Here is a 20,643-nt window from a genome sequence, read left to right as displayed (position 1 = left end):
GGGTTCTGAGTCCCAGAGTTGAACATGTTTTGTTGGTTTATGCTGACTGAAGATGATATCGTCATCCACAGTGAAGCAAATGTTACATCATTTTGAGTTGCAAGGCCACTCAGAGGACGACAGCATTACTCCAAAAGTAACATGAATGCAGATTACATTTTACAAATGCACACAGTCACAGCAAAATTTTGGAGATGGGGCCTGTGGGTTCATAAAATTAAAATTGAAGTATTTGGGCATAAACAGACTTTGACCCTCACTTAACTAATATTAAAATAGATCACAGAATTAAACAAGTTTATATATATATATATATATATATATATATATATATATATATATATATATATATGTGGATTAAACTATTTAACAGTTGTAAAAAAGACATTCTTCAAAAGGTTTAAAGTGCTTTCATTCATGACTGTGATTCCTGGCTTTGCTCGGTAGAGGGCGCTGGCGCACCGAAACTTCCCAAAGCAGCATGAAGAGATATGAGAGTCGTCGGGCGGCGCGCTACCGCCATGTCACCTAGAGAGAAACATTTAGCGCTTTTCTCTGTTTTATGCTTAGTTTTGCTAGTATTTTATTATATACCTATCATTATTTACGGAACTTTAATTCTATCAGTCTGCTGTTTTGCCTTTTACTATCGCAGTGGAGAACATCTACCCGCCAGGTTAGGCCCGAATCCTCGGGGTGGGCTACACATCCCAGCCGTGTTCCGGGGCTGGTTGCCGGGCTTGGAGACGACCGGCGTGTCGCTGGCTGCGCGGGGAAAACCGAAAAGGAGCATCAGCAGCTACAAAGCTGAGCACAGAGAAACAGAGGGACACTTCAGACAAAGACCTAGTGAAACCGGGATTTATCGAAGAGAAGCCTTGTCAAGCGACTCATTTCTTTTCAGCCCCCGGGATTTTCTCATGGGGAGTTATATCGGGAAACCCGAAAGTCCAACCGCCGACTCTGGGAGGCCAAGAGTCGGGAGAAACCCCCGAGAGCAGCTGCGGGAAAGGCTGGCCAGACCCAACCATGCTGTCTATACCCCGAACAGAAGACTTTCATTCACTGGGTAATTAAACAAGAATATAAAGACGTGTCTACCTCCTCCTTTAGAATTTCTAACCCATTCATCCTCGAGATGAAAGTTTATTGGCGGGTTTAAATTTGCTCACTTTCACTTATATTGGATTATAGCACACAGATAAGGCTCGCATGTGCAGAAACGTAACAAAAACGCTTTTAAAACGTGGCAGTAAAAACCTTTTTGAAATATTAATCAAATTGCGAACCTTTGTTGCTAACTAGGGTTAGGCAAAAATACAACTTTTTAATTTACTTTCTCATGAAACTACTCAAACTCGATGGATATAAGCCTTTTACCATTCTAATGAGTTGCATAGTAAAAGTCAAAAGCAGAAACGAGAAGACAAACTATTTTTCTAAGAAATTTTTTTTTGAACTTCCAAACCCTCCTTTTTTGTTTTTGTTAAGAAGTTAGTCACAAGCTGCCTCTCATTTCTTCAAATGTTGCTCCCAAGCTGTTCCAAAAATGGATAAATCAATAATTAAGTGGTATAATTAAAAGTAAACTATGTATATCAAACTGTTAGCCCTTTATATTACTCAGTACTCGTGAAGTAGTTCTGAGTTGCAAAAAGGTTGTGAATCCTTATCTGGAGTGATTTAAGAAGGTCGTGATCTGATGAAGTGATGCCTGTAGAGACATCTCTATGATCGGAGGTTGCTGCAGTTGGTCATAACGTTCAGCAGCGTTATGAAGTCAGCTTAAGATACTGAATGACCAGGTTATTCCAGCAATTTGATAGTAAATAGTTTGACATAGGTAGTCTATATAGAATATATTATTTGAGATGAACCAATCAGAGATTTTGTGTCGTTTTTATCTTCATATCCTTTACAAGACATCATAGCTCATTAGGTTTGTCTTTGATGTAAATTTTTTGCATGACAAGACATTTTTATATTTTCTACGAGATAAAGTTAAAGTGAGTAGCAGCCTTCTCCAACTTATGAGAGCAAAAATAAAATGACATGACATAAAGAAATTATTTACTGTACTGTTGTAAATTATCTCATTTATTCATATAATTGTGTTTTCTATGGCAACCTGAATGAACAGCTGACAGGCTTCTTTAGATGATATTTTTCTTGTCATCATTCTGGTCACACTTGTTATCAAAGAGAAACTGTTGCTATACTAAACTTTTGCTGTACATTTCTACTTGATGGAAGTGACATTTACCTCACTATGTTCCTTGCAGTGAGACGCTGGGTGCCCCGGGGAGGTTCACCATCACCCCTCAGCGTCACTACCCCCTGCAGCAGCTCGGTGTGTCCTCAGTGGGAGTTCTGCCTCCCGTCAAGTGGGATGGCTTCAGAAAGAAGAACATCCTCAGTCCTCGTAATTCCCCGTCTGCCCTCAGCCCCGTCACCGTGAAGATCGCAAGACCTGACCACAGGAACCCCAGGTCTCATATTGTTTCATAACTGCCTTAATCTTAATGGTTATTGAACTGAAAACTCAAAACAAGTCTCCTGAAGTTTAGTTGCATGTCTGGTCTGGATTCTAGTGTGAACCATCAAAGCTGTGCTGGGCTCACCAGGGCCCCTGCTGACCCCTGCTCCAGAGAGAGTGTCCTGAGGGTGTTGAAGGAGAGCCGCAAGAGGGAAGTGGAGGACGAGGATAGAAGCTTCACAACAGAGCAGAGGAGCAAAAGAAGGTAAATATGACTGGATTAAGTTAACATAACATCAATTTTTCTTGAAAGACCTTTAGATTTAGAAAGTATTTCATTCTTATTTCTAAAATATGAGGAATGTAGTTTTGTTGTAGGAGCAATCAAATCTGTAAAAATATTCATTCTATTGTATATTTTACAATAATTATGTAATTATGACCAACAAAATCAAATTTTTTGTAGAAAAATTACAAGGTGAAAACCAAGTTGCATAAAATAATGACAATTAAATAAAAATATATAACATGAATTAAATTATTGCATAAATATTCACTCTCTTCAGGTCTGTGTGGATAGGTCTCCATTCCACTCTATGTGAAGACTCAGCTAAAATGATGAGTTGATTATTGAAGTAATCATCAACTAATTTAGTAATTGAATAATTAACTATATATAGGCCTGTCACGATAGCAAATTTTGCTGAGCGATTAATTGTCTCAAAAAATTATTGTGATAAACGATAATACTGTTTGAAGACCTTTTTACACTGATTTAATGGAAATGACGTAATAATGCATGTGATTTCCTGCCAAAGATAGATGCACTTTATTTTCAAAAGAATATTTAACACTGGAGCTGATAAACAAAATAAACAAAACAACCAAAAACAAAATGGATTCTCAGTCTCCATTAACAAAAAAATGTACTTGATAAAAACTAAACAACAAAAAGCCAAAGTAGAAATAAATACTGCATTCAACCAAAAGAGTGCAGATTATGAAGTCTGTATTTTATGTTGCCCTTCAGTAATAATTAGATTTAAATAGAGAAGATGGGCACATCAACTACGTGATGCAATAGTTCACACTACATGATTTTTTGCTCCTATATTTCCCCTTGCAACAATCTTAAAACGTTGGTCTTTCTAAGATTGTGTGGTGTGTTACGGTAGATCATCGTTGCCACTCTGATCTAAATCAGGGTTTTTCCCCGACTGGGAGCTTTAACTACACCTGTTGAATGTGACAGGTAGCCAATCAGAAAGCACAATCAGAAAGCACTCCGTGTTTTCTGAGGGGAAATGACGTCAGGGAATCCTAAACAGCTGACACAGCAATCCGAATTCCAGCGGACATTGGAGATGATATGTGGAAACAACATTAATGTTTATTCAACATACAAAGAATATAGAAATGACAAGAGGAGGAGTTGGAGCGAAATTGCCACCGCAGTTGATAAACCCAGTAACTTTTCAGCTGTTCTTCGTTAACGTGACATAAATAGGTTATAATGATTTTCATTCAGTCAGGACTGACACTAGCCACATGCATTGCAGGTAGACTGTAGTAAAGCATTGATTAATGCCTGGTTTTAAAATTAGTTCACTGGACTTGTAGCCATTATTTTGTGCCCATTGTTGGACACCACACGGCAGGACCGAACCGATCGAACCGTTATACCTAGGATTTCTGTCGGCTAATGTGTGGTCTGTCAGGTTTTAAAAATGGGCCGACAATCGGCCGACAGCTCTAAGATCGTGTCGTCTGCGCTGGGCTTTACACTAAGGAAATGAGGAAGGGAGGGTCAGTGGAGAGCACCGGAGTTGAGCCTTTTTTAATTCAGTGTCATCAACTGAAAGAGAAAAAGGCCGGAAGAGACGATAATGCCGATAATTGAAATGACGTCGATAGTTTTAATTTATCGTACAATTAATTGATTTATCGTTTATCGCGACAGGCCTAACTATATATACAGAGTATACAGACTCTGAAACATGGCATTTTCTGAGCAGTAATTGAGTCAAAACTGTTTTGACTTTTGAATTTAAGATGAAATAATTCTTCACCTGGTTCGAATTCTTAAAGAAAATCACATATAAGGCACCTTTTGCTATCCAATTATTAATTGGGTCATCAAAAAGGTATTCACCAGATCAGCCCTACAATATTTATGCACTCATGTTGCATAGTTCTATTTAATTGCCATTTTGTCATTAATTTTCTCTGATATTAAAAGGTTTATTTAATCTTTTTTTGGGGGGCAAAAAAGCCTAATTATAATGATCATGATTGGTCAAAGCACTAAGGAATTGAATACTTTTTATACGCACAGTATGACCTGGAATCTACTTATGGACAATTAATTATCAGAGAAAAGAAAACCTTTTTAGATTTTTAGCAAACAAAACTTTTTCACTTTAATCATGTATAGAGTTGCATTACATTGCTGAACTCTTATTAATTGATTATTAATTAAAACTCCACTCTATTAGGAATGCACGTTATAAACGGTGTACAGTAGAAACAATAGAAATTTGACCTATGATAGAGATCTGTAGTCTACTAGCTAATCGCGGTTATTCTTGTTGATGACGTAATCGACTGGCAGTAATACAGAGCAAGTGGCTAAGATCATTACACATCCATACACCCTACATTTTCACTAATCAGTTCTGATTCCTCTCCTCAGGCGTAATGACAGCGATGGAAGTTCTCACTCTGCTTTTGAGCCTCTGCTGCCCAACGGAACGCCATCCCAGCTGGTCCCAAAGTGAGTCAGTCAAGAGTCTCCAAAGTCAGACAGACTCTGCGTAGTCTGGAATTTGATTCAAAGGGGACCGTTTTTGTACTTCCATTTGAGTTTCAACTGCTTTTAAAAACAGTCCAAGCACTTAAAAAACCCAGACATCTTTTGGCAATAAGTTGATGTTTTTTGGTGTCTAGAAAACAAGCAACTTCAAAATTCTCCCAATTGTTGAGTCACACTGAGTCATTGCCTAGTAACCCCAGCCTAGCTCAGCCCATCACTTAGTAACCCAAGTGAAACTCCAGAACTTTTGGTTAGCTGGTTTTGCTGCTATGTGTGCTGTACAATGACTGCTAGAACGCACAAGTGTTTTACTTTTGGTTGTCATTCAGAAATCTCTTGCTGCATTCTTGTTGGTTGTGCAAGAGACTCCACTTCTGCTTTTCAAAGATGTAGGATTGTATAATTGCATATTTCCAGCCTTTTCAAGTGCAAGTGTAAACGAAAAAGTTGAGTTGGACGGTGTTGCCAGCAGCAGCTTATTTGGATTTAAAGTGACAAGAGGCTTTAGAACAGCTCATTCTGAAAGTTCTGCCCATTTCTGTTCAAAATGGGCAGAACTGAGCAGACTAAAATCTCATTATCTAAGAATGATTTTGTGTAAAAAATGCAATGAACATGTTTTGCCTTGTCCACAGACCTATCCTTGCCCTTTCAAGGAAGTTTTTGAGGTCATCTTTAAATGTTTTCTGGATTTTGATAAATATGGAAAAAGGAAACATAGTTTGGAAAATACCGTTATTTATTCTATTGTATAAAAGTCTCACCTACCACTCCATCCATCCATCCATCTGTTTATCACTCAGCAATCCATTTATCTGAGCGTTTCTCATCCATCTTCTTTCCTCACTCTGGTTTTTGCAGGTTCCATGTTTTTTCAGAAACCCCTGTTAATGTGAGACTAAGTGTTTGTGTCATTGTTTTTTCTTCTTCTTCTTCTTCTCCCAGACCAGGAAGCCTAAAAAGAGGCATGACCTTGGCGATAGACGAGACCACCATGAAGAGGTCCCGCACCTCCTCCATCAGCTCTGGTATTGGGGCTCATGCTGCCAGAGGAACCCCTGGCACCAGGAGAAACGCCATCCAAAGCTCCTACAGCTCCTCAATTGGCCTCAGCCAGGTACAGCACTGTCATCATAGTAGAGACACAGGGTTTTCTCTACAATTGTTTTTAAACCGTGGGGTTGGGCTTTCTTGGGTGAGTGTAGATTTGTTTCAATAACTAATATGACACAAGGAAAGTTAGAAATATTTAAATATTACACATGTCCTGGTACAGATCACTGTCATTTCTATGGCAAACATTGAGCATCTCCATTTAATGTTATCTCAGCATCTTCCTTGGATCCCTTCTTCTGAAAATATTTTAATGTACTCTAAGTAGGTGTACTTGCATTGTTATGCAATTTTTATGCAATTAGTTAACAATGGTCTCAAAATGACAATATTATTGTTTATTACAATAATTTCTGGGACAATTAATCAGCAAGCAAATTTTGTTGTGGTGACAGGCCTAGTTTCACTGTCCTGACATGAGAGATAATCTGTGAAAAAAATCGATCTCCTCTGCCTCCTCCCAGTGTTCTGCAGAATTACCCGCCCGGTCAGAAACAACCAACCAGAACTAGCCATACTGTCAGGCAGTTTTGATTTAGTAACTTAGGATTGTTTATTTTAATGCAACCTGCATTTGACTTGGAATGAATGTTTTGTTGTTTTTTTTTACTTGACATGATTTGATATAGGCAGTGTTGTCAGATTTATTTGACTTTATGTATAATTTAGGGTGTTGAAAGCCTTACTGTTAAATATTGTATTAATGATGGCAGGTTTTACAGTTGTCTTTTTGACTCACTAGTTGCTGCATTGTGCCTGCATGTTTTTTGCACGTTTTTTGTCTAAATTGGGTGATTTTTAATTTTTTTCATGGTTCCATTTTTCCAGATCACGTAGTAGTATACTGCTAAAGTGAAAATTAACAGCTAATGCATGCAAAAAAATCTCATCAGAGCATCCCTAAACTATATTAATTAACAACTTTACTGTTGTTCAAATGCATCATACATTCGCATTGGGGTTGTTTTCACAGGCTTGAACTAAAAATACATTCAGGTACATTTCTTTCACCTTTTCTCTCCTTCTACTTCAGACTGTCTGTAGTTTTTCTGCACTCCTAAGAGAAGAACAGTGCACAGTAGCCAGCTTCACAGCCAGACAGGCAGGAGCCTGCTCTGTTTTGGGTTTTCAAAATAAACAAAATTTTAATGTTTCATAATATTTAAATTCATTTCAAACTTTGATTGTGGTTAGTACAAGTGTGCAGCATATGCTATATTTGTATACATCTCACATGCTTTAAAAATAACATATATTTAAAAACAAAACTTAATTCTGAAGGTGTGGTGCCTTTTATTTTGCTGTGACGGTGCACCATGATCCATTCCATGTAGAGGAAACCCTGACATTAAAGCATTCTTCAGTTTTCACATCCCCGTTCTCCTCTGCAGTGGAAGAAGCCGTCAGCTCCCAGCTCTCCTCTGTCCAGCCTCGAATCATCTCGCTCTCAGACTCCAGAAGGAGCCTTTAAAAGAACCAGGTCTGTTGCTCTCTGGTTGCCAACAGTCATTCACGCTGATATCTAAATGTTGAGTCTTAAACATGTTGTTTCATAAACAGAGAGGAAGACATCCAGTCTCCCAGCTCAGCATCTTCTGTGAGGTCAGATCACACAATGTCAGAGAAAACACCCGATACTTGTAAGTCTGATCTACCTTCAGTCTTCCTTTATTCTCAAGAACTTTTAAAATTTTAAAATTGAAATGGCAAATCCTTTCTTCCTTCTTTCCCTCCCTCCCTTCCTTCTTTCCTTCCTTCTTTCTTTCCTTCCTTCCTTCCTGCCTCCTTCCCTCCCTCCCTCCTTTCCTTCATTCTTTCCTGTATCTCTCTCTCTCTCTCTCTCACACACACATCTGGAGTCGGGTCGTGACTTCCTTCCTTCCAGCTCTATTCTGATATTTTTATACACCTATATAAAAGATACAAATAACTATTTTTCCTCACTTCCTGGAGTTAAGTCACACTAATTTATAAGTTAAACAAAGTCATTTAAATTGCAAGAATTGGTTCTGTGTTCTCTTACCAGTCAGGTGCATCGGGTATGTGTGAGAGACATTTCAACGCATATTTTATGGTTTAGTTTTATATTTCACTAGATTAGGGCTGAAACGATTCCTCGAATGATTCGAGTACCTCGATTATTAAAATTCTTCAAGGAAATTTTACCTGCCTTGAAGCTTTGTTAATTTATGTTTTATTATTTAGTGCACCGTGTTCCTGCCAGAACATTACTTGCGTTACGCGTAGCTCTGACTTCCGCCTCTGAGCTGTTGACGAAGGCTAAGTGTTAGCGGCATAATGTCCAAGTTTTCAAGTTCGGGGATTTTATTGATTAATGATAATGTCCAGGTTTTCATCATTTTTGGGGGACCAATAAGTATCCTTAAAATGACTGGCGCAATGCCTGAAGTACGGCAGCCTTCCTCCTCCGATGGTTGAAAGCAAATGGCGGGAAGAGCTGCAGGAGTATTTATATAGGAGCAGATAGACTGAACACGGCAGGCGGCTGAGTATTTAATCCTTACAGTGTTAGTGTAGCTTTACGGACGAACCGTACAATAAATTTCATATCATCCCGGTCTGAACAAACGTTTGGCGAAAGTCATTGTGGCGGTATATGGCTGGTAGATGAGTTTCTGAGTGTGGTGAACGAAGGTGCCGTAAATATCCCGTATTGCTCCCCCCCGTTCTTACTTTTGTCCCCTGGTATACCGGTCGTCTTTCGCCCTGGACCTAAGTTGGGCTGTCCCCTGTTCTATTTCCTGCCCTTCACCCCCATCTTACGTTCGTTCAATGCTATTACAAGATGTTATATGCAGTACATGTTTTTATATAATAGTGAATTGAAACTTGCTTCTTTAGTTATTTTGTAATGCTTTTAACTCCAAAATGTGGTGATGGAAAAGTTTGAAATTTTATCTTGAAAAGTGCTTGAGTTTTACTATGAGAAAAGTGTAGGAACTTTGTTTTAATTATCCAGCTTTGATGATCTTGTAGCAAAACAAAGTCCAGTCCCCAAAGTTCCTGTCACAACAAGAGACTCAACTGGAAGTGGCGGAAAAAGAAAAAGAAAGATCCAGCTGGTGTCCAGCAATCGGGATGATCAAATATCTCTGGTAAGGAGTTCATAATGTAAATACTTTACCCTAAAAGATGCATCAGAGATTCCTACAGTCTGGAAAAAGATGGGATTGCTTTAAAGTTTTTTCTGAGTCGAAACTATTAAAAAGGCAAATATGATATATTTTTTTTCTCTTTCTAAAAGTTGAATTTATCTCTTATGTTGTTTTGACCAAATTAAAAGTCTGATCCCTGAAGAAATATGTTTAGTACAAATAATTACTATCATAAATAATAATTATTTGTCTATTTTGTTTGAGTGGCCTGAAAAGGAAAAACTAATGAAATATGAGTTCAGAAAAGTGTTGGAACCCTGAGCCCCAAATCATAACTTCACATCCAACTCAACAGCATTTCACACCATCACATAACTGGTGACTTGTTGATGCTGTAAATCCTGACATTTGATTGTGTGAATAGAAAATGCTACTTAGTTTATGTATAACAAATTTACTGTGCAGAGATGAGCCACAAATATTACGTGACATTTTGAAAAAATACATTTTATAATTTTTGATTAATTAAATTTCTACTGCAGAAAATCTGTAGTACTTTTTCATTCCTATTTTTAGATTTTGATATAAAGAAAAACAGAAAATGTTTTCAAAAAAATTGATTGCTACAGTTATATAGGATGTTGATTTTTGTTGCAGAAATTAAATGCAGTTCTATAAAAAAAATTTAAAAAACGGGAAAAGAGCCTAAAACTCTCGGCATCTCTGTAGGCGATGGACTGAATAAAAGTTAGTAAAAGGAAAGGGTTAGTAAACCTTCAAAAACTCTGAAAAGCTATTTAGCAAATTCTGAAAAAAATAAAAACATTTTAATGACCCCAGACTTGTGCGCAGTTTTCTGTGAGTTTTATGGCGTGTCTGGACCTTTTGGTTCTAATTTTTGGGAACATAGATTTCAGTCTAAATGCCCGTTTGGTTTCAGCCTCCACCCCCTGAGCTGGGCTACACCATCACAGCAAGAGATCTGGACGAAGAGAAAAAGGCAGCCATCAGTAAGATCCAGAAAGTCCTGGAGACTCCTGGTGAGCAACTCTAAAGGAATTTGTTGGGGAATTTTTATCTCTTTTCTCTTTCATCTTATTGTTAAATGTTGACTTTTAGCCTCAGAACCAGAGAAGTCCATGCCTCCAGAAGCCTCCACTTCAACTCAACCTGCTGCACCCATGGCCATGAGCAACCTCCTGGCAGCTCCTCTGCCCACATCCACCTCTGTCGTTCCAGTCATTAACCTGGACCCGATTCCTATTGGCAGCAGCAGTGCTGCAGGCCCCAGCACTCTTCTGGAGGCCCTCAAAGTGAAGATCAGTGTCCCCACCAGCTCCACGTCTGCTGCCAACACCACCACAGGTAACAATTATGTTACTAATCCATTCATCTATTGATTATTCTGACAATTACTCAATTAATCAGATAAAATTATTTGCACATTCAGCACATTTTTCATTTAACCACTGTAGCCTTCTTATACAATATTAAAAATACATAAAAATATGCAAATAAACAAATAATTAAATTATTTTTTAAATAAAATATTTCATTGCCTAACATGCAATAAAAGCTTTCCTTTAAGGCGCCTTTCCACTAGACTCTTCTCAGTCCGCCTCGGGCAGATTCGTTTTCCATTAGCAAATCTGGCGTGGCTCAGTCCTACTTCAGGGGTAATCCTAGCAGCACACAGCAGGGTACGGCACAGAAAAGATTTCATTGACAGCTGTCCACATTCATTGATTGGCTCGTGATTTATGTCCCTGAAAACTGCAAACAACATTTAGAGTTTACCTGTGGACTGCGGTTGTGCTGTCTGCTTTCAGAGAGCTGTTTAGTACGGAGGAGTTTATTATGAGATTATGGAGCAACGCCAGGAACACATGTGGTAACTTTTGCAGCAGAATGACTGAATTAGCAGTGCTGCTACCAGCTTGTCTCTGAAATACGGACAATAATAAGAAGAGAGAAACGGTGCAGCTGTGGTCAACTTTCTAATGGAGCTGCGGTTTTGCAGCTCCATCATCAAAACTTGTGATGTGAATTTTATTTTTTTTTATTTGGATTAAAATTTAATAATAATAAAATTTATGTGTGACTACTGGTTAGAACCAGAACCTCAAGGTTCTCCGTTACTGAGTGTCACTGTAAACATCAGCAGAGAGTAGACCGCAGTTGCTGCGTTTATGTCCTCTCTACTTATGGTAGAACCGAACCACATATTAACCGGTTAGTGTGTGACTTGCCAGTGTAAAAACACCTTGAGTGTATGAGTGTATTTTGTAGCAAAGCTAAACATTTCTTCTAACATCAGCATGTGATGCTTGACTCTTCTGCTCTTGAAGCAGCAAAGGTGCTTAAAAAATATATATATATATTTTTGTTACAGAATTTGAACCAGTTGAAGTTAAAACTCCCACTTGAGTTGTTCTGAATAGAACATATTTTTACAGGCAAAAAGTAGCATTTTAAAGAAATATTTTTATTATTTTTTGTATAATTTCGGCTCTGTTTGCCAGTTAACAATTATTAAATTGTTAACTTATTACTAAATTAATTGACAAATATTTCAATAATCAATTAATCACAATCGCTTCCGCTGTAATTTAATGCATTTTTGAACCTGCTGTTCTCTTCCGTGTCTCTATTGTCTGCATCAGCCACAGCTCCACCTGCCACCACCTTTACCCTGAAGACCTCCACCCCAATCCCTACCGCCCCACCTGCCTCTCAGTCCCAGTCTCCCTCCTCTGCTGCTACTGTGGGCCAACCCTCTGCCTTCACCCAGGTGCTGGCTCAGGTTTCCAAGGCAACCACCAGCATTCCTGTTGCACCTATAACCGGACCGACCCTGTTTGGACTACCTGCTCTGATCAGCAGCTCCTCTGTTCCTTCAGTCTCCACCACTGCTGCTCCACCTCTAGCTCCAACCAGCAGCTCTCAGCCCATCAACACCACCAATCCTCTCCTGACCGCCGTGTTCAAGCCTATCTTCGCAGCCGCCACAACCACTTCCTCATCTGCAGCCTCGTCAGAAACCAAACCCCAGCCCCAGAACTTCAAGCCCATCTTTCCGCAGCCCCCCTCCATCTCTGCCACCTCCACAGCCTCCACCCTCTCTGCCACTACAATATCCGTGTTTGGCGTGACAACCAGCAGTTCCAGTTCGTTCTCTGGCTTTAACAACGCTTCAGCTGGCATCACTACGACGACTCAGCCTGCAACCCTGCCGGGGGTTAAATCCCTCTTTGGGAACTGGTCCGCACCGCCCACAACCAGCAGCTGCAGCTCTGCTTCAGGGCAGCCTCTGAGCACAGGGAGCATGTTCCAGTTTGGAGCTGCAGCCACCACTGCTGCAGCAACAACTGCTGCATCTGCTCCTGCGATCTCCAAAACAAACAACTTCAGCTTTGGAGCCACGCAGCCGGATCCCCAAGCTCCCAAAGTGTTTTCCTTCGGTCAGCCCTCATCCAGCCAGAGCACCACTACTGCTTCGTTTGGGGGATTTGGTCTGGCCAACACGGTTTCCACCGCTGCTCCCACTGCAACTGTGGCCACTACTGCTGGTACCGCCACTACCCAGCCCACACAGCCCACATTCACTTTTGGAAAGCCAGCATTTGAAGGACCAGCAGCCCAACCGGCCTTCAGCTCTTCGTCAGCTCCCCCGAAGCCCTTCACCTTTGGGAGTGGTGCCGCATCATCCACAACTGCTGGCACTGCTCCATTCACATTCGCAGCGCCCGCTCCCACCGCTGCTACATCAGCTCCCACCTTTGGGACTCCAGCTAAACCAGTGTTTGGCACCGGCTCCACTGGTTTTGCATTTGGCGCCAATGCAGCCCCTTCAGTCACACCAAGCTTCGGCGGATCAACGCAGACTCAGAGCTCCTCCACCTCTACGTTCCCATTTGGAAGCAGTAGCGGCGCCACCCAGCCAGCAGCCTCTGGATCAGCTCAGCCTGCGACTGGTGGATTCAACTTCGGAGCCAGTATGTCGTGCCCCCAGTTCGGAACGCCAGTTTCCAGTAATACAGCACCGCAGATGGGAAGCTTCAACTTTGGAGCAGGTGCTGCTGCAGACAAGCCAGCTTTTGGTGAGGTTTTTATTGAAATTAGATTTTTTTTTATTTTATTTATTTATAAGAGGGCAATGCATATTAATCAACATGGACACATCATATAAATATGCCAAAGAGGCTAACTTTCATCTGTAGCCTCATAGCAGGATGATGGAAGAGATTTTTAAAAGTTACAATAATTGTATTGTTAATCAGTAACAAAATGTATTGTGATTGACATGTGATCAATATCAATAGATGATGCATCTGAACACTCGGCTCTGATCCAGAGTAGAACAACACAGCATTCTGGGATATGTAGGCAGATTAAAGGCTTTAGCTGCTCAACCTCAAGTTGATGGCATCAACTGTTTCACTTGCTCTTTGGTTACCTAGCAACAAACTGTTGAGTAACTTTCACAGCAGTAGTTTAAGATTCCGTCGCGGTGCCTCATAACTGATAAAAAAAAGAAAAGATGGAGAGGAAAACTTTGCAAAAAACAGGAAAGGAATCTGGGTGTTTCATTAGCAATAATTTGTGGTAAGAGAAGTGACAAAACCTGTTGAATTACGTGTAATACGTCCTATAGGCATTGAAATTTCGTAATCTGTGTTTAAAAGCTTGCGAGTCACATGGTGAGAAAAACCGACTTCAGTTGCTTAAGTTTTCAAATTAGTGAAAGATATGTTAGTAGATAAATGGGCTCTGAAGATAACTTGATTTTCAGAATATCTGTAAATCTTTCATTTAAATCATAATGTTTTATGCGGTTCTCTCTTCAGGGACATCAACCCTGTCATTTGGCCAGGGTGCCACTCCAGGTCCGATTCCCTTTGGAAGTCCATCAACTCCAGTCCAAGGCTTTAATGCTGGTCCTTTCGGTAGGTTATAGTGATAAGCCATTGCCAGACTGGTCTCCTATTGTTGAAAGCCTGAACGTGCTGCTTCTAATTTTTGTTAATTCCAATTCTTGTCTATGTTTTATTGAGGTACATTTGTACAAATCACATCCTTTTAACCTTCGGGTGTTCTGCAGAAAGTCTTATTCTCTCCCACTTGATACTGGAATTTCTCTACGTCTCATGAAAAAATTATATTTCCTTTTAAGGAAAAGGACATTTCTTACCTCCATTTGTTAAAAAAAAAAAAAACTGTGACATTTTAAGATTAATCTCTGAAATTTGTTTGAGAAAAAATCGTGGAAGTTTCTGAGTTTGAAAAGCCAAAACTTTGCTAGAAGTCTAAACCGAATGTAAATAAGTTTTTTTTTTTTCTGTACTTCACAGGGTCTCCTGCAACCCCCACCTTCTCTATTGGAGCCGGATCGAAGCCGTCCGGTGCACGTCAGAGGTTGCAGGCACGAAGGCTGCATAACAGGAAGAAGTAACCCGTTGAACGTGTCCGACACCATTTCTAGAGGACCATGGCAAGCCTGACTAATACACCTCCATGGCTTTAGCTCCAACATCCTCCAATCAGGCTGCCGCCCTCCTCTCCCTTGTTTCCTTCCAGTCCAACAGCAGCGTGTGCTGGCCCGGAGCACTGAGTTAGCAGAGGAGTTAGTGAATGTAACAGCAGGATGGTATAGCACAACAACGTGCTATACTTGAAGAAAGAACAGACAGTCGAGTTGTTGGATTCTGAACAAAAAAGTACATCCAAAGTTTCTCGTCCTCTTTCAGTACATGGACGCTCCTGCCGATTTTGTCCGGAGGAGAAAGCTGAGACGTTTATTTTTTTACTCAATCTCTGGTTTGTATGTTACTGAATGTTTCAGTACAATGAGTCTAAACAGGAGAAGTGCTCAGCTGCTTCAGATGAGGTGCAAGAGTGAACATGTAATTGCATTTAAATTATTTTTTTAATTGGCTCTCTGACCTTGTAAATGGATGAATGATGTTTCTGCACTTAAAGGGCAACTCGGTTTATGTCTCAATGTAATTTTTTGCAGATGCTCATGCATATCAATATTGCAAGCATTCCCAGAGTCCTCCCATGGATGGCCTTTTTTCCTTAAATCCTTATCTTTGTTTTGTTTATATGAAGCATTTGCCAACACTGATGAAAGTAGCAGGTCAGTTTGTGATTGGGATGACTACTTCTGACCTGTGCAGACAAACCAAAGCCAACTGCTCAACTTCATGTCTGTGAAAAGAATATATGATCTCCAGTTCACCTTTAAACGCTGAGATATGTGTGTTTGTACGTGTGAGTGTGTGTTTGTGCCAGACTACCTCTTTTTAACCACAGGCACTGAAATATTTTGTTTATCCGTAGATTGGATTTTAATTTTAGCTACTGTGCAAATGGTTTGAAATATCTGCACACCACATTACCCTAATTTCAGAAATGTCATTGTTACAGTGGTTTACACAATATTAACCTAAAACCACGTATTTTCAAACACGGGCAGAATCTGGACTCTTGGATACAAGGAGTTTTGTTTTTAATGTTTTGCGACATGGTTTCTGGAATTTTTGTCATTATTTTAATGTCGGTTGCTTCATCAAAATGGTTTGTTGCTTCGTAATGATTGCTCTCTCGTGACACCTGAACAGCAACTGAGTTAGTATTTGATGAGGTTTTTTCCTGAATGAATAAAATCACAGTTTGAGATGTGAATGTTCAAAATTGTACACATAAAACTTTGAGTGCTTTTTTTCTGAGATTAGGTGGGTAAAATAACCTTTAAGTAATTTTTTCTTGCAGTTTTTGTTTTTATTATTTAAATGTGTATAAAACAATGCTGGGGTGTGTAAATAATTAAGCCTGGTATTCAGTGGTAAAAATCTACTTTTTAGCTATTATCTAGCATAAAAAGTATAAAATGACAACCAAGATGTTCTATGTTCCAAAGAGTGATCCAAGAAATCTTGAGAATGATTTCGCAGACCTAGTATTAAGACTTTTACACAAGTTGACTGCAGTGTTCCTAAATGAATCTTTTCCTACCTCAGAATTTCTAGGAAATTTCTTGTTTTGAAACAAGTTAACCGTCTTGATTTAAGTGTGCTCCAGAATTGGTGCGGGTGTTTTCTTAGAAAAAAACATCTTGGCAAATTATTTAGCTGTATTAGTTCCCAAAAAATAGCTAATTTTATGACTATTCAGGCCTAGCAACAGTTTGTTATAGAAATATTTCTTGCATTGTCTCAATAAATATTGCACAAAAATCAGAATGCCTAAACTGAACTAAAGCAAGAAATAAATGTATGTGTACACCATTCCCAAAAAATCTTAAATTTGTGATAGTTCAGTTCAACTTATAGCTTTTTAATTCTTATTTTTTGGCATTATCCTGTTAACCTAAACAGAGCCTCCTGCAAGACAAAAATAGTCTCTTTAAAGCAGTATTTGTAATTCCAGCCATACCTTCCTCCTTGCTAACTTTTGAATTTTCTATGCCACACCATTCAAGGTTGAAAAAATAAGAAGGTGGCCTTATTTCTAGTATAGTTTTTTTATTACACAATTAATCTTTAATTCAACAGGTTTTTAAAAAATATAATTATAGGGCCTCTCCTTGGGCTGCCACCTTATCGTGGTGGAGGGGTTTGAGTGCCCCAATGATCCTAGGAGCTATGCTGTCTGGGGCTTCATGCCCCTTGTAGAGTCACCGCCCGGACGCGGGTCACCTGGGCCCCACTCTAGAGCCAGGCCTGGAGGGGGGTGCACGACGGCGAGCGTCTGGTGGCCGGGCTTTTTCCCATGGAGCCTGGCCAGGCTTAGCCCGAAGAGGAAACATGGGGCCCCCTCTCCCATGGGCCCACCACCCATGAGAGGGGCCAAAGGGGTCGGGTGCATTGTGTAATGGGTGGCGGACGTGGGAAAGGACCCTGGCGGTCCGATCCTCAGTTGCAGAAGCTGGCTCTTGGGACGTGGAATGTCACCTCTGGTGGGGAAGGAGCCGGCAAAACTTCGAACACGTCCCGGGGGAGATGGGGGACATGGAGTCTGAGTGGACCATGTTCTGTGCCTCCATTATCGAGGCAGCCGATCGGAGCTGTGGCCTCAAGGTTGTCGGTGCCTGTCGCGGCGACAACCCTTGAACCCATTGGTGGACACCTTCGGTGAGGGATGCCGTCAGGCTGAAGAAGGAGTCCTATCAGGCCTTTTTGGCCTGTGGGATCCCGGAAGCAGCTGATGGGTACCGGCGGACGAAGCGGCATGCGGCTCGGGTGGTTGCTGAGGCAAAAGCTCGGGCGTGGGAGGAGTTTGGAGAGGCCATGGAGAAAGAGAAAGACTTCCGTATGGCTCCGAGGCGATTTTGGTCCACCATCCAGCGTCTCGGGGGGGAGCAGTACAGCACCAACACTGTTTATAGTGGGGATGGTGTGCTGCTGACCTTGACTCGGGATGTTGTGGGTCGGTGGGCAGAATACTTCAAAGACTTCCTCCATCCCACCAACATGCCTTCCATTGAGGAAGCTGAGTCTGGGGACTCTGGGTTGGGCTCTCCAATCTCTGGGGACGAGGTCGCCGAGGTGGTTAAAAAGCTCCTCAGTGGCAGGGCCCCGGGGGTGGATGAGATCCACCCAGAGTTCCTTAAGGCTCTGGATGTTGTAGGGTTGTGTTGGCTGACGCGACTCTGCAATATAGCATGGACATCGGGGGCAGTTCCCCTGGATTGGCAGACTGGGGTGGTGGTCCCCCTGTTCAAAAAAGGGGACCGGAGGATGTGCTCCAATTATAGAGGGGTCACACTCTTAATCCTCCCTGGCAAGGTCTATTCAGGGGTCCTGGAGAGGAGGGTCCGTCGGATAGTCGAACATTGGATTCAGGAAGAGCAGTGTGGTTTTCGTCCTGGTCGTGGAACACTGGACCAGCTCTACACCCTCAGCAGGGTCCTGGAGGGGGCATGGGAGTTCGCCCAACCGGTCTACATGTGTTTTGTGGACTTGAAGAAGGCATTTGACCGTGTCCCTCAGGGAGCCCTGTGGGGGGTCCTCTGGGAGTATGGGGTACTGGGCCCTTTGATATAGGCTGTCAGTCCCTGTATGACCGGTGTCATAGTCTGGTCTGCATTGCCGGCAGTAAGTCGGGGTCGTTTCCGGTGAGCGTTGGACTCCGCTAGGGCTGCCCTTTGTCACCGATTCTGTTCATTACTTTTATGGACAGAATTTCTAGGTGCAGCCAAGGTGTTGAGGGGATCCGTTTTGGTGGCCTTAGGATCTCATCTCTGCTTTTTGCGGACGATGTGGTCCTTTTGGCTTCATCAGGTCGTGATCTGCAGCTCTCGCTGGAGCGGTTTGCAGCCGAGTGTGAAGCGGCCGGGATGAGAATCAATGCCTCCAAATCCGAGGCCATGGTCTTGAGCTGGAAAAGGGTAGAGTGCCTTCTCCGGGTCGGGGGGGGGGTGTCCTGCCCCAAGTGGAGGAGTTCAAGTATCTCGGGATCTTGTTCACGAATGGGGGAAGAAGGGAGCGGGAGATCGACAGGCGGATTGGCGCAGCGTCTGCCGTCAAGTGGGCGCTGTACCGGTCTGTCGTGGTGAAGAGAGAGCTGAGCCAAAAAGCGAAGCTCTTGATTTACTGGTCGATCTACGTTCCCAGCCTCATCTATGGTCATAAGCTTTGGGTCATGACCGAAAGAACGAGATCGCGGATAGAAGCAGCCGAAATGGGCTTTTTCCGTAGGGTGTCTGGGCTCTCCCTTAGAGATAGGGTGAGAAGCTCAGTCATCCGGGAGGGACTCAGAGTAGAGCCACTGCTCCTTCACATCGAGAGGAGCCAGTTGAGGTGGCTCGGGCATCTGGTCAGGATGCCTCCTGGACGCCTCCCTGGTGAGGTGTTCCGGGCACGTCCCACCAGGAGGAGGCCCTGGGGAAGACCCAGGACATGCTGGAGGGACTATGTCTCTCGGCTGGCCTGGGAACACCTCGGGATTCCCCTGGAAGAGCTGGAAGAAGCGGCAGGGGAGAGGGAAGTCTGGGCCTCTGTGATGGCCAAATCCATGGCCACACTCTGATGTCGGTAACTCTTTTTTTATGCACAGTTTATTTTTTCATACAAACACAACAACACTTTAGTTTCAATAAACATTTATTAGTCGATTTGGATACATTTGTTATATTTGTTAGTGCGCACATTTAGTTAGCATATGTATTTATATCAACTTAAAGTTAATTTTGTTTGCTTAAGATTAATTCTGTTTGTTTTCCCGCCGGTACTTACCTGCTTTGGAATTGTCAAACGAAGGATGGGGGCCAGGGCTCAGCAGGCTTAAATGCTGATTGGACTCCACTACTAGTTCCTGCTGGCAGGGGGAATTTGTAGTTTCTTTGTTTAGATAAGTTTTGTATTTAATTAAATTAGTATTTAAAGTTTACTATTTTTTATTTTCATATTTAGGTCTTTAGTTTAGCCACACTTAGCTGTACTGTTATTTGTTTTGTGTTATGTGTAATTGTATTCTGTTTAGTTACCCCTATTGTGTCTTAATTGGTCTGATCAGCCATTATATAAACCCCTGTGTGTCATTTCTTTGTTAGGTTAGTTATGTTTGTTTGTGCAGTCAGTTTGTTTACATTTCTGCCTGAATTCAGTTTTGTTTCTTTGACCTCTTTTATGAGCTCAGTCTATCTTTTGTGATTTATAATCTTTGGGTTAAAATAAAAAACCCTATTTTTCTAATATGTCCTGTGACTCCTCCTGTTTTTAACTCGGTCCATCACAGCCTCCCTTCTGAAGCTGCTACCCCCGCGACCCGACCCTGGATAAGCGGAAGAAGATGGATGGGTGGATGAATGGGTGGATGGAGTTATTATAGGTTCAGTGACATTTTCTATTAAAATGTGAACCAAAACAGTTTTGAAATATGTTTTAGAAATGTGTTTCTAAAACATGGTTTAGAAAGAGCAAATATCAGCGATAAGTACTTACATTTCTGTCAATGTTTTTTCCTGTTCATTAAATTAGTATGTTGAAATTGTGTGGAAAACAGAAGTTTGTAAATATAACACTGTAGCTATAACAGTTGATTAATATGTTTCAGTGTTAAACCATCCAATGAATAGAAAAACTTTTTCTTAGGAATATGTAATTTTACTTACTGGTTTTTAG

The 20,643-nt window shown here is 41.3% G+C and overlaps 1 protein-coding gene across 1 annotated transcript; it reads left to right on the top strand.

The window, feature by feature from the left end:
• Positions 1 to 461: 461 nt before the first annotated feature.
• pom121 (POM121 transmembrane nucleoporin) lies at positions 462 to 16,218 on the top strand. Its single transcript, XM_028032521.1, has 13 exons — positions 462 to 1,069; positions 2,283 to 2,489; positions 2,592 to 2,741; positions 5,169 to 5,249; positions 6,234 to 6,405; positions 7,793 to 7,881; positions 7,962 to 8,041; positions 9,399 to 9,517; positions 10,458 to 10,557; positions 10,637 to 10,882; positions 12,169 to 13,617; positions 14,365 to 14,463; positions 14,869 to 16,218. Exons 1-13 carry the CDS (start codon positions 492 to 494, stop codon positions 14,967 to 14,969), a joined length of 3,471 nt encoding a protein of 1,156 aa, XP_027888322.1. The 5' UTR covers positions 462 to 491; the 3' UTR covers positions 14,970 to 16,218.
• Positions 16,219 to 20,643: the final 4,425 nt, after the last annotated feature.

Source organism: Xiphophorus couchianus, chromosome 11, assembly GCF_001444195.1.
Source record: "Xiphophorus couchianus chromosome 11, X_couchianus-1.0, whole genome shotgun sequence".
Classification (NCBI taxonomy): Eukaryota; Metazoa; Chordata; class Actinopteri; order Cyprinodontiformes; family Poeciliidae; genus Xiphophorus; species Xiphophorus couchianus.
This window is presented reverse-complemented; position numbering and strand designations above follow the sequence as displayed.